Here is a 14,735-nt window from a genome sequence, read left to right on the forward strand (position 1 = left end):
CATCAGAGGGGGTGACACCAAAATGACATTACTAAGGATTCTGAATGGTCTGTTACGGAAGGAGGACCATGGGGGTGACACCATGAGCTACCGCACTGGGTGATACCAAGCCGAGTGACGTCACTGTTCCAACATGAAACCTGCACTAAGACACAAAGCAAGCATAGTTAAGAAAACAAGTTAGTCCATGATGCACCAAACGGTTATAGAGTTTATTTTGTTCTTAGATTTGTCTTATAAGATTTATTAGCATAGAAGCTACAAACCAAGAATGGAGGGTAGATACTTCCGTGACCAGCTTAATCATGAAATGTAGGTTACCTTTGGTGCATAACATGTATATATTCCCCACAGTGAGGAAATACATGATATAAAATTAGAGTCAGCAGCACGTCGCAATATTTGACCGACTTTCCTAAGAATTTGGTGAAAGCGACACAGTTTGGTGCAAAACGCAGATTTTTTCTACGATTCACCCTTCCTATAAATGGATGAAAGGATACTGGCATTAGAGCCTCGTACATTTGTAATGATCTCTTAACAAATTTGGCAAATTGGATACCTATGACCAAATTTTCGTACATTACATGTATTCATCCAAACACAAACCAACAATCCAAGCGTGATATCCACGAGGGAATCGGTATTTAAAAAACAATAAAGCCCACAAAGAGGACAGACAAACGGACTTACCGATAGATTAACTCGTAGACGGACAAAAATCAAAAGTAAATCCTTTTTGACGTTGGGGTATGCAATTATTATGGAGCCTTTCTACAATATTTTACAGATAATGCTGAAAGTACCGTGAAAGTTTCTTTCAAATAGCTTTGATGAATTGACATTTTTGACGTAAGCGTCAATTGGTTCGATATATAGTACGCAATATGGTCAATGATTTCGATACTTAATATTTCATCATTTGGAAAATAATGTTGTTACTATCACATGACTCCCTTTTTTGGATCTATTTTTTGTATTTATTCATACTAATTATATTTTGTATAGCACAATTATAATATGTTCGGTATCGAATGCTCCATCTCTAACTTATCGGTTTATGTATGATACTATGTTTCTCATTTTCTATTATTTTTATCGATTTTCTCAAATGTTTCATTCTTTTACGTATGGCTCTCTGTCTGTCTCTCTCTCTCTCTCTCTCTCTCTCTCTCTCTCTCTCTTGCGCCATGTTTCATTATTGCTTGTATAATATAAGCTATTTCGCTTTTTTCTCTCCATTATTTACTGGAATTAGACATTATCCAGAAATTAACTTGACCTGACAGTATTTTCGTGAACACCTAATATTATAACTATTTCTTAATGCTGACGTAGTTCCTGGCTTTGATTCAGAATCAGTATACAAACTTCTTTTTTTATTGTGGAATGTATAGGGTGAAATCGAGGCTGTACTGAGAATACGTGACTTTGTACATATAAATAGATTCTAGAAAGTAATCACTTGACCTTCATAAAGGAATTTGTTTTGCGTCTTAAATTAGTGTATAACCTTTATCTATAGAGAATTTAGACAGTCGGGCTTTTAAACACTTGGACACAACGTGTTTCTTTTGATGTGACAGTTGGATTTTAATTTTAAAATTTCTTCAAATTATTTGGATTCTAAGAGATTAATTATTTTCCTTAGAATATTTAAGTGCTCATACAAAATTCATGGACAAAGACATTTAGTGAAATTTTGTTCAGAATTAAAAACTGGAATATTGTTTTCTGTGGTTCAACAAAGAACTGTTGACACGTCAATGCCATACTGACTACAGTATACGTCATCGCCTTCCATTTTGGATTTCGTCGGGACTCGAACTAAAATTCATTAGAACATTTTTTTTACCAAGACTTCTAATTGTTTTATTTTTTGGATTATTCTTGGATGTTTGGATTTTATTCTTAAAACCGTAAGTTCTTTTCCTCATTTTTACCTTGTTTTATTAGGGAAATAAATTATTTGTTAAGTTTTACAAAGCATGCTGTCTTAACTTTTTTCTTGTTACTGTTTATGAGAGCCTAAACACGTTTTTAATATTATATGCCAACACCATTAAAACATTTCGCTGATGTTATGTATATGTAATTTAATTATTTGTTTGTTAGTTTTAAATGATTTTTTTTATTTCATTACATGCTATTATAAGGTAACTGTCTACTGGATTTGACATTTTTTTTAATAGAAATTCAGTTCAGTTCTGATTGACCTGACTGTAATAATATTGAAACACTATCTAGTTGCTGACCTTGATTCAGAACCAGTAAGGATTCTGGTTAACAAACTTTTAATTGTTTTTTATTAGTTTTACCAGATTAAGAACCATTGATTTCAGTTAAGGCCATACGTGATGTTATGCATGAAAAAGCTTATATTTTGTTCTGGAAGGGTTACCTGATTTGGGTGTTAAATTGTGTACGACTGTTTTCTGGATACAATTTGGGCATTCGGACTCTAAACCATTTACACTTAAAGGTGTTTTGTTGTGGCCAATTTGAGCTGCAATTTTATTTTATGGAATACAGGTAATTCTTTTCCTTGGAAATATATAAGTGGTCAAACAGAATTCTTAAACAAAGACATTCATTGAAATTTATTCGAATTCAAAACTGGATTATTATTTTTTTGTGATTCATCAAGGAACTGTTGACACAACATCACTTTGAAGGTTGCAACAGACGTCATCGCCTTCTATTTTTGATTTATTTGGGACTCGAACTCATATTCATTTACGACTTTTTAATAATACGACTTCCATTGTTTAATTCTTGGATTAAGTTTGGATTTGATTGGTGAAACCTTAAGTTCTTTTTCTCATTTTTACCTTGTTTTTCAAGGGAAAAATTTAATTGTTAAATTTTACAAAGTTTGTTGTCTTCACTCTTTTCTGTTACGTGTTGTAAGAGCCTAAACACTTAACAAGAAAATTCGCCGATCGTCCTTGGGATATATGAATTTTGGCCAAAATATTTCAGAAATCTTTATTTTTTAAATTTAAATTCCCATAGTTTTAGAATTTTTTAAAATCCGAAGTATTATTTCACATTTTATAAATATTTACTGAAATCCAGAGGCTTTTTTACAATGTCATCAAAAGTAGAGATCTTTCTTTCAAATTCTACCCATGAACAGTTAGAATTTTTGAAAACATAAAGATGAATTGCTTCAATTTTCCAGAAAATATGATCTTTCTGAGCAAAAGCTTCTGTAACGAAGCAAGAAATAAATAATATTTGGTCCAGTATTTGGTGGAAAAGAATGTTTTAAATAAAAGTATTTTGGTTTCGATCAGTAAGTCTGTATCAGACTCTGACATTAAAAAAATGAAATTAAAGTTGAAATACAAGATTGAATTAGAGTTAAGAAAACTAGAGCTTCAGAAACATATTTTAGAAAAACAAATGCAGTTACAGCTACAGAAAGAACACATGCAGTTACAACAAGAACAAATGCAGTTACAGCTACAGAAATAACAAATGCAGTTACAACAAGAACAAATGCAGTTACAGAAAGTAAAGATACAAATGCACTTGTAATTGGAGAAAGGGGAGAGAGAAGAGATACAGATGCAAATGCAAATGCAAAGAGAGAAGGAATACAGGGAATATCAGTTTAGAAAAAAACGAAATAGAGCTGGTAAGTGAAATGCACTTTCCCACCTCACATACAAATTCAAGTTTTGATGTTACTAAGAATATTACGTTAGTGCCCTCTTTTAGAGTAAAAGAAGTAGATAGATATTTTCCTCAGAAAAAATTGCTGAAAATTTGAAATGGCCAAGGCAGCATTGGACTCTATTATTACAATGTGTATTTACTGGTAAAGTTAGTGATATTTACAATTCGCTGTCACTACAGCAAAATGCTGGCTATGGTTAAGGAATGCATCTTAAAGGGTTAGGAGTTTGTCCCCGAGGCTTATCGGCAAAACGACCGGAACTATAAAATGGAAGCTGGACAAACTCATGTCGAATTTGCAAGAGAAAAAGTGCAGTTGTTTGATCGATGATGCTTAGCCAAGAACGTTGATGAACATTATGAAAATCTCAGACAACATGAAGAGTTCAAGAACTGCGTCCATAGTGACCTAATGACTTATCTTGACGAGCATAAGATCGAAACCTTGGAAAATGCTGCTCGCACTGCTGACGAGTATGTCTTATCTCATAAAATGTATTTTGGGGGCAGATCTTCCACTCAGCTGTCTTCTGGTAGAAAAAAATATTTCAGCCTAATACAAGCCCTTCTAAATTAAAATCGGGCACTTCTTTTAGAAATCTAGCTTCTGTTAAGCTTGATCACAATTCCTTATCCCTTCCTACGTGTACCTATTGTAAAAAACGATACGTTATTTCCGATTATTACAAATTGAAAAATAAGCATCAGAATCAAGACAACCCTATTCCAAATGCTCTTATTTCTAAGAGGTCAAGGTCATGGTCATGTATTGAAAGCAATACATGTGTTGAGTCTCATAAACACCAGTCTGGTTGTATTAGGGAGAATTATGAACCATTCATGTCGATGGGTTCTTTATCACTTTTGGGTGGTTCAGCTAATCCCATCCCTACTAAAATGTTAAGGGACACAGGAGCTTTACAGATTTTTTTTTTTATTGTCAGGTATTTTGCCTGTTTCTTCTAATTAGAGTGTTCTTATTCAGCGAGTAGAGTGCGGCTTTCTTAATGTTCCTCTTCATTGTGTAAATTTGTCATCAGATTTAGTCTGAGGACCCGTGAGAGTCGGAACAGTGTATGCTTTATCCGTTGAGGGCATAAATGTATTACTAGGTAACGACCTAGCTGGAGATAAAGATTGTGGTTAATCCACTTGTAACTGACAAGCCTTCTTTGTATCAGAAAGTCAGACCTATTGAAAAAGAATTCCCTGATTTATACCCAGCTTGTACAGTTACTGGAGCTATGGCAAAGACAGTTCTTCAGAATGATGTTGATCAGGAAAGTATTCCTTTAGCTGACACTTGTATTGGTCAGGCTTTTGGTCAGGTCACTTTCACTCCTTATTTGGATGAATCAAAAGGTATTGATCACAGTGATCCTCTTTTAACTACTCATTATTTTTATTCAATTCAGGGTGATAAACGACAATCACTTGTCGTAGAACAGGAAAAAGATCTTGAGATCTCCTGTTTGTTTCAAAGGAGTCATTAGTGAAACTTAAGCCACTGAAGTACCTGTCTGTTATTTCATTAAAAATGGGATTCTTATGAGAAAATGGAGACCTCCCGAGGTACTTGCTGGTAATGAGTGGTCAGTGAACTATGAAATTGTAGTTCCAAAATCATACATACAGGAAATACTTAGTCTGACCCATGAAACTCATTTGGCTGATCATTTAGGGATTAATAAGACTTATCACAAGATCTTGAATCACTTCTATTGGCCAAAAATTAAAAGTGATATTTGTAAATACTGTAGATCTTGTCATACTTGTCAAATGGTAGAAAAACTTTCAGAAGATACCTAAGGCTTAGCTGCAACATATTTATGCATATGACGAGCCATTTAGCTGAATGATGGAACATTGTGTTGGTCCCTTACCTAAGACCAAGTCAGGTAATCAATATTATTTGACCATTATGTGTGTATCAACAAGATTCCCAGAGGCAATTACTTTGAGGAATATTAAAACTAAAACCATAGTAAAACCTTTGATAAAGTTTTTTTAACTCAATTTGGCCTTCCCAAATCTGTCCAATCTGATGAAGGGTCAAATTTTATGTCTGGAATTTTCCAGTAAATTATGTACGAATTAGGCACTCAACAATTCAAATATTCTGCCTATCACCGTGAGAGCCAGTGGGGGCTTTAGAAAGATTTCACCAAACTTTGAAAAATATGATTCGGTCATATTGTTTCGATACAGGCAATGATTGGGATGAAGGCATTCGTTTACTTTGGTTTGCTATTAGGGGATCAGTTCAAGAATATTTAGGATTCAGTCCCTTTGAACTAGTTTTGGACATACTGTGCGTGAACCATTGAAGTTGTTAAAAGAGAAACTTCTTTCTAATGAAGATACGGAAATCAATCTTCTTGATAATGTTTGCAGTTTTAACAGATGTAGTTAGAATAATCCATAGTTCTAATTGTATCCCCTAAAACATGTAGTAGCATTACCCTATGTCCAGGCACTGAGTTGTGCCCTCCACAACTTGATGTAGTATTAATAATACATAGCCATCACAGCTAACTGTATAAGTTGTCAAAGGCTTGTGAGTTTGCAAGAATTAATCTGCACTCTACTCAGTCAAAAATGAAAGTAGGATATGATACAAATACAAGGGAAAGGAGTTTTCAGCCTGGTGATAGAGTTTTGTCTCTCTTGCCCATACCACAGAATCCTCTTCAGGCCAAGTATTATGTCCCTACACAGTTGAAAGGAAACTAAATGATTTAAATTATATTATAAATACTCCAGTGAGGCGGAAAAAAACAACTTTGCCACGTAAGTATGTTAAAGGAGCATGTTGAGAGAGATAGCCAGGTTAATTATGCAATTAATTTAGCTGTAAATGTCCCACTCAGTGAGGATTTAAGCGAAGGGATGCATTCGAACTTTTCTGATTTTGGACTGTCAAATCTTCGGAATTCAGAATTATGAACAATCTGGACCAGAAACGTTCACATTTGCAACCACAAGAAATGAATGAGCTTAAACAGTTATTACTTGAATATGAGCACTTATTTCCAGATGTTCCTACAAGGAACAAAAACAATCCATGACGCTGAAATCGTAAATTCCGAACATGCGAAACAACATCCATACAGGATGAACCCTCTCAAACAGGAATAACGGAAAAAAAGAAATTCAGTATTTGCTGGAGAATAATTTCAAAGAGCGCAGTAAAAGTGACTGGAGTTCATAACTGTGTACGGTTTTATACTGTATACAAATATTGCATTTTCTCACATTTGTCAAAAGAACACCTAACCGGAAAAATCAAAAACGCTTACGAATGGTGCATGATCATTATCTTTTAGGTATCGTATCTTCATCCTGCAGCTTGGCAATATAATGACGATAACGTTTTGTCTTATGTATTTGTCTCTTTTGTTTCAATAATATTATCTTCCTTTCAAAATCCATACAATATTTAATGTTCATATTCATTGAACCTAAAAGGAATCGCGTTGCTATCAAAAGTGGTGAATATTGATGACAATGAACAATATGGTGTTGATTCTAAGATGTACTTAATCCTTACACACACACACACATACACACACACACACAGAACTTTCCTGTTATCATTTGTCAGATATCGCTGTCTAAGGCCATATATACCAAAGATACCTATTTGATGTAAACACATTCAATGATTTCCCGTAATCTATTTCTGATCGACTCCCAATATATATGACAATCCCGGATTACTTCCTTTTGATATAGTCTTGTTTCAATGTTCTTCGAAATTCCGTTAGCTTAAGAAATTCATAATATATCCAGGTAAGAACTATTACTTCGCCACTATAAATATTAAGTCTCTGAGTTCTCCCTCTTACGTCGCATTCTTATGTTCCCAGTTTGTTAGGAGTTTCCTGATAGTTTACTCGGAAACATTAACATTATTCTTTACTGTAGAAACATTACCAGGATTGCTTACCTATAGGACAAGCTTGTGTGTTGCAAGTAACAGTCTGAGATTCCGTTGAGGTTCCAATACACTCTCCTCCGCCATTCTTTGGAATAGGATTGGTGCAGAACCTGTTCCTGGCTTGAGTCTGTATTCCTCCACCGCATGTGACGCTGCAGGTTCCATTCGAAATCCAGCCACTCCAAGTGCTCCAATTTCCATCTACGATAGGATGAAATGAGTGTGTTATGTTGAGTAACGAATATGTAATAGATGAGATATTTTAACTGTCTTACTGAAAAGAATAAAGGTTCCCAATTTGCTGAAGTGAATTATCGGGAGAAAAATGCTAAAACGTTTTAGATGTCACCGTTGGAGGTAATTGGATTTTAAACCTCAATATATATGGATTGCATGAAGATGCAATTTAACGAAATTTGTCAAAAAGTGTTATTAATAATCAGAGCTAGGGAAAACCTGTCGTCATGGTTTTTTGGCGCATGCACGTATAAATTCACGGCTTTCAAAAGTGGAACTGGGTCGCTGCAATAGGTATATGGTATGGACTAAAATCAATTCAGTTTTTGTATAAGAATATTCAAATTTTCCCTGTATTGTCAAACTGAGTACTTCAGCAGAGGCAAATCAACACCACTAATGATAAATGTAACGTGTGGTATGATACGTCTTTAACAAAGCAGTTCATGTATGATCATCAGTTTCCCCTCGTTTTCTATCACTGACTTCTATTCTCAACTGCTCGACTAATTCTACTACAGGTGGATCTCTCTCTTTCTCTCTCTCTCTCTCTCTCTCTCTCTCTCTCTCTCTCTCTCTCTCTCTCAGCCTCGAAACAGGAATGATCAGGAAACATACTCATTCCGCATTATGTTTAGATTAAACATGTCAAGGATTTTATATAATAAAAAGAATGTAGCTGAGTAACTGAAAAAACATCATTGTCCACAAAGTATTGTTACTTTTGTTTAAGAAACCTACAAATAATTTAATTGTATTTTAAAACTATGCATCCACGGATTGTTTAACCAATGCAATACAATGCATTTTGTAAGCAGTTATATTAATACTGCGTGTCCTCGAAACATGGATGCTGGACATCACTTACTTCTATTCTCAAGTGCTCGACTGATTCTATTACAGGTGGATCTCATTCTTTCACTCTCTCTCTCTCTCTCTCTCTCTCTCTCTCTTTCTTTTTTCTCTTTCTATCACATTCATCGATTTTGTCTAAAGTTTCACTTTGTTGTTACATGTGGATTTTCATCTGATTCTGGTACAGGGACAGAAATGGTCGGGAGTCTTGCTAAATGAGTTCTTAAATGTTCGTGAGTCTTGATGAAATAAATTTTCCATTAATATATGAACTTCAAGACATATAGGTACACAAGAAAATTCTTCGGCCCTAGAAATCCAAAGAAGTTTCTGAGGGTTCTTTATTGCATCGTCTTTTCGTGTTCATGCCTCTTATTCGCACATATACCATTTTACTTGCATAATAGTTTGCTTCAAACTTAGACAATTTCAATGATTTCTGTGTTCTAATATGATCAAGACTGTTTCACAATTCATGTTTATGTTCTATGAACAAAACTGTAAACTATTTTAGTCAGACATTTACCCCTTTATTTAATTAGGAAACGGCAATTCAGAATAAATTCATGTGGGCCTCTGGCGGTCGATTGGTCTTAGGCATTCGCCTTTACCCATCCATGCTCGGGCTATGCATATATATATATATATATATATATATATATATATATATATATATATATATATATATATATATATATGAGAAAGCTTGTTAGTAACTTGCCTTGCTTCAGTGGTTCTTCCTCCATCAGTTATACTGGCCGCCATATATAACCTATCAAGTGTTGCAAAAGAGCGTTTAGCTCACAACAACAACAACGTTTCATTTATACCAAATCATTTTTATTTCTACTTAGTTGCTTTCTCCTTTCGCCTGTCTGTTTACTCCTAACATCTACATTCTTCTTTACTGTAGACGTATTAACAGGCTTCCTTACCTATAGGACAAGTTTCTGTGTTGCATTGAATGGTCTGAGATTCCGTTGAAGATCCATTGCAATATCGTCCACCATTATCGGGCATGGGATTGGTGCAGGACCGGTTTCTAGTTTGACTCTGTATACCTCCACCACATGTGACGCTACAGGTTCCATTTAAAATCCAGTCACTCCAGGAGCTCCAATTTCCATCTACGTTTTAACATTAGAGAACAAACAAAGACATGAATGGAATATAAACAACTAAAGCATTAGGTTTAGTAATGAACATGTCAATAATGTGACATATCAAATATTCTGCTCAAAATAATGATGGTTCCCAATTGTCGAAAAAGTATTACTGAGAGAAATACACTGTAACTCGTGAGATGAAGCCGGCATATGATTTAATTGGCATTTACTATACGATATCGAAGGATAAAATAAATATGCAATGTGAACTACGATATCGAAGGATAAAACAAATATACAGTTTAATACGTCTTGTTAGAAGCGCTAATAATAATCACTATTCGGGAAAAGCTTTCTGATGTAGATTTAAGCACATACATGTATAAATAACAAGTTTTGGCTTTGAAACCATCAACCAGATAACTGACATTATTAGGCTATGGACTGAAATAAATTCATTTCTTCTCCCAAAACAAAAGCTAAACGATAATTAACATGTATAATCAATATATGTCTTGTGTTGTATGAGGCTTTTCTATCTTTGTAATGACTGGTTTTATTAAGGGTGGATGGGTATATATATATATATATATATATATATATATATATATATATATATATATATATATATATATATATATATATATATATATATATATCTTTCTCTCTCTCTTTGCCTTGGGTACAGTGTCACAAATATTCGAGGAATCATTCTCCTTTGGCAATTGATACCACAGTTAGCTTCGATTGTGTTAATACTGAACAGGAGAGCTCTGTTTATTAAACTTTGTCGAAAAGGAATTCTATTCCAAAGGTTACTTCCTTACGTATGAACATTTTTAAGGTATCGCCACCTAAAGGAAAGAAATCAAATTATCCCAATTTTAGGTAAGTACATTCAGATATGAACAATTTTTCTTTACAAACCCAATTTACTGATAGTTTACTCGGAAACATCAACATTATTCTTTACTGTAGAAGCATTACCAGGATTGCTTACCTATAGGACAAGCTTGTGTGTTGCAAGTAACAGTCTGAGATTCCGTTGAGTTGCCAATACACTCTTCTCCACCATACTGTGGATTAGGATTGGTGCAGGACCTGTTCCTGGCTTGAGTCTGTATTCCTCCACCGCATGTGACGCTGCAGGTTCCATCCGAAATCCAGCCACTCCAAGTGCTCCAATTTCCATCTATGATAGGATAAAATGAGTGCATTGTGTTGAGTAACGAACATGTAATTGATGGGATATATTAACTATCTTACTGAAAAGAATAAAGGTTCAAAATTTGCTGAAATGAATTATCGGGAGAAAAATGCTAAAACGTTTTAGATGTCACCGTCGGAGATAATTGGATTTTAAACCTCAATATATATGGATCGCAGGAAAATGCAATTTAAAGAAATTTGTCAAATAGTGTTATAAATAATCAGAGCTAGGGAAAACCTGTCGTCATGGTTTGGGGCGCATGCACGTAAAAATAACAATAATCGGCTTTCAAAAGTGGAACTGGGTCCTTGCGATTGGTATATGCAATGGACTAAAACCAATTCAATTTTTTGTATAAGAATAGTCAAATTTCAGTTATTTTACTTTTGGCTCTCATAACACCTCACGCAGAGTTACGGAAATGGTGGAGGGATTAGTTACCTTTCATAATCGTTACGTTAGTTCTCTTTGAATTTCATTGACACTTTTATTATCCAGTAAGACGAAACTAATGTCAGTGACAAAGGTGGTGTCAAGTCGATGATTTCATGAAACTTTCTACAGCAGGTACTGTATACATAATACCTTTCCTATCATCATTTTCCAAACAGAGCTTTCTACTGAAAGAGTAGTAAATTCAATGAATTTCAGCTACGTATTTAATATGGAGTGGCAATATGCATGACAATCTCGACTACCTCCCCATGCCACAATGTGCATACCAATATTATTAGCTTACGAAATTCATAATATATCCAGGTAAGAACTATTACTTCGCCAGTATAAATATTAAATCTCTGAGTTCTCCCTCTTACGTCGAATTTTTATGTTCCCAGTTTGTTAGGAGTTTCCTGATAGTTTACTCGGAAACATCAACATTATTCTTTACTGTAGAAGCATTACCAGGATTGCTTACCTATAGGACAAGCTTGTGTGTTGCAAGTAAGAGTCTGAAATTCCGTTGAGGTGCCAATACACTCTCCTCCACCATTCTGTGGAATAGGATTGGTGCAGGACCTGTTCCTGGCTTGAGTCTGCATTCCTCCACCGCATGTGACGCTGCAGATTCCATTCGAAATCCAGCCACTCCAAGTGCTCCAATTTCCATCTACGATAGGATAAAATGAGTGCATTGTGTTGAGTAACGAACATGTAATTGATGGAATATATTAACCATCTTACTGAAAAGAATAAAGGTTCAAAATTTGCTGAAATGAATTATCGGGAGAAAAATGCTAAAACGTTTTAGATGTCACCGTCAGAGTTAATTGGATTTTAAACCTCAATATATATGAATTGCAGGAAAATGCAATTTAAAGAAATTTGTCAAAAAGTGTTATTAATAATCAGAGCTAGGGAGAACCTGTCGTCATGGTTTGGGGCGCAAGCACGTATAAATAACAATTCTCGGCTTTCAAAAGTGGAACTGGGTCGCTGCAATTGGTATATGCTATGGACTAAAATCAATCTAGTTTTTTGTATAAGAATAGTCAGTTTTCCCTATATTGTCAAACTGAGTACTTTTACCCAAACATATCAACACCACTAATGATAAATGTAACGTGTGGCATGATATGTCTTTAACAAAGCAATTCATTGATGATAATCAGTTTCCCCTCGTTTTCTATCACTAACTTCTATTCTCAAATGCTCGACTGATTCTACTACAGGTGGAACTCTCTCTCTCTCTCTCTCTCTCTCTCTGTGTACCTTGGGTACAGTGACACAAATATTCGAGGAATCATTCTCCTTTGCAATTGATACCACAGTTAGCTTTGATTGTGTTAATACTGAACAGGAGAGCTCTGTTTATTAAACTTTGTCGACAAGGAAGTCTATTCCAAAGGTTACTTCCCTCCTCTACGGCAATCACTGAATACAAACACCTTACTTATGAACATTTGTAAGGTATCGTCACCTAAAGGAAGGAAATCAAATTATCCCAATTTTAGATACGTACATTCAAATATGAATAATTTCTTTACAAACCCAATTTTTTTAAATCTTTAATATCAACATGTAACAACCACGGCTTACCTCCCTCTGTCCAAGATGAGTTTCGATGTGCGTCAAAGTTCCTTTACCTTCAGTAATACATTACATATCCACATAGCAATTATAAGACTTACTCTTGGACATGTTAAGAAGATTCAGAGTAATCATTCTAATCTCATATTCCTAAATTACGATGTTTCATACTACTTATCCACACACCTCACACCGGCTTCCATGTAAAATAGTTTGCATAAGAGTTTGACTATTTTAATGCGTTTTGCCATCAGGATCGAGACGGACCTAGTATTACCTGTTAATATTCTCTACCTACACTTTTAAAACATTACGCGGAAAAAAGGTATTTATATCACTTTATCGAATTAGAAACCAGAACGTCAAACTGAATCGATGTCGCTTACTTTAATTTCATTTTGATTAGTTACTTTTTCCATTCAATGATTATTCAATGTATAGCACGAACATTCATCTTTGCCGTAGAAGCAGCAGTAAAGTTCCATACCTAGAGGACAATGCTGTGTGTTGCACTGGATGATTTGAAATTCCGATGAAGTTCCATTACACTGTCGTCCACCATTCTGAGGAATGGGATTGGTGCAGGACCGGCTCCTAGTTTGAGTCTGTATACCTCCACCACATGTGATACTACAGGTTCCATTTGCTGTCCAGCCATTCCAAGCGCTCCAGCCTCCATCTAAGAGTTATCATTATAGTGACAACAGAGACAACATATGAATAAGAGAAAACGTACGAATTAATCATTCCGTTTAGATACAATATATTATGGATAAGACATATTACATATCCTCTTGCAAAGGATGATGGTTACTGATCGGCTGAAAACAATAATTCCAAACAAATTATTTTTGCATTTTTATATAAAAAGGACCCTGTCGCCGACTTAATTGGATTTTAAAATCAGGTCACCAGAAATTGCAAAAAAATTGCAATTTAATGCAATTTAGAGCAGACCTATTAATAATTTGAGTCCTCTTAAACCTTTCAGTAGTAAATTTATGCACATATCTTTAGAATTTACAATTTGCGGCATCCAAATGTGGAAATGGATGATAGCAATTATTAAAGGCCATGTATTAAATTATCTGCAGTTTCATGCTAAATACTCTATATATAAAAGATTGCATTTTCCCTAATTTGTCACACTGGATATGTTGACCCGGAAAAAAATCCAAACTACATAATCATATTGCAAGAGTATTCTCCCTTAAGTTTCGTATCTTGATTCTGTAACTTGGCAATTTATTTATGATACTATTTTGTCATCTTTTGTTATCTCCGTAATACTCATAGATTTTTTCAAATGTTTCGAGTCTACTTTCTTGTGGATCTCCCTTTGAGTCGGGACAGTGACGAAAATGGTCCAAGAATCATCTTCCTTTCATGATCCATACAATATTTATCCTTGGATTTCCAGTAACGCTAAAAGTACCTCTCTGCTTATCAGGGGTGGTGAAACTTGAAGTCAGTGACGACCGTGGAGTCGATGTTAAAAATGCTCAGAGTATAATCTTCGCAGTCAAATGATCGTATCTTACACAGTTTTCATGTCATGTATCCACACATCTTCCACCGGATTCCATGCCAAACAGTTTATACAAGAGTTAGAATACCTTCACGATTGTAACCATCTCGAACCGGAAAAAGACTATTTCATAATTTTGTGTTTCTT

At 34.8% G+C, this 14,735-nt stretch overlaps 1 protein-coding gene across 1 annotated transcript in view; it reads right to left on the reverse strand.

Moving 5' to 3' along the window:
* LOC149789234 (SCO-spondin-like) overlaps positions 1–14,735 on the reverse strand; it is a 215,128-nt gene that overhangs the window by 190,401 nt on the left and 9,992 nt on the right. Inside the window, exons 10-14 of the mRNA XM_089973597.1 lie at positions 13,548–13,739; positions 11,949–12,140; positions 10,823–11,014; positions 9,652–9,843; positions 7,634–7,825 (exon numbers count right to left, since the gene is read on the reverse strand). Coding sequence (XP_089829723.1) covers positions 7,634–7,825; positions 9,652–9,843; positions 10,823–11,014; positions 11,949–12,140; positions 13,548–13,739 — 960 coding nt within the window. The remainder of the gene's footprint in view (positions 1–7,633; positions 7,826–9,651; positions 9,844–10,822; positions 11,015–11,948; positions 12,141–13,547; positions 13,740–14,735) is intronic.

This window comes from Sinohyriopsis cumingii, chromosome 11 (assembly GCF_028554795.1).
Source record: "Sinohyriopsis cumingii isolate HCF-2022 chromosome 11, ASM2855479v2, whole genome shotgun sequence".
In the NCBI taxonomy this organism is placed as follows: domain Eukaryota; kingdom Metazoa; phylum Mollusca; class Bivalvia; order Unionida; family Unionidae; genus Sinohyriopsis; species Sinohyriopsis cumingii.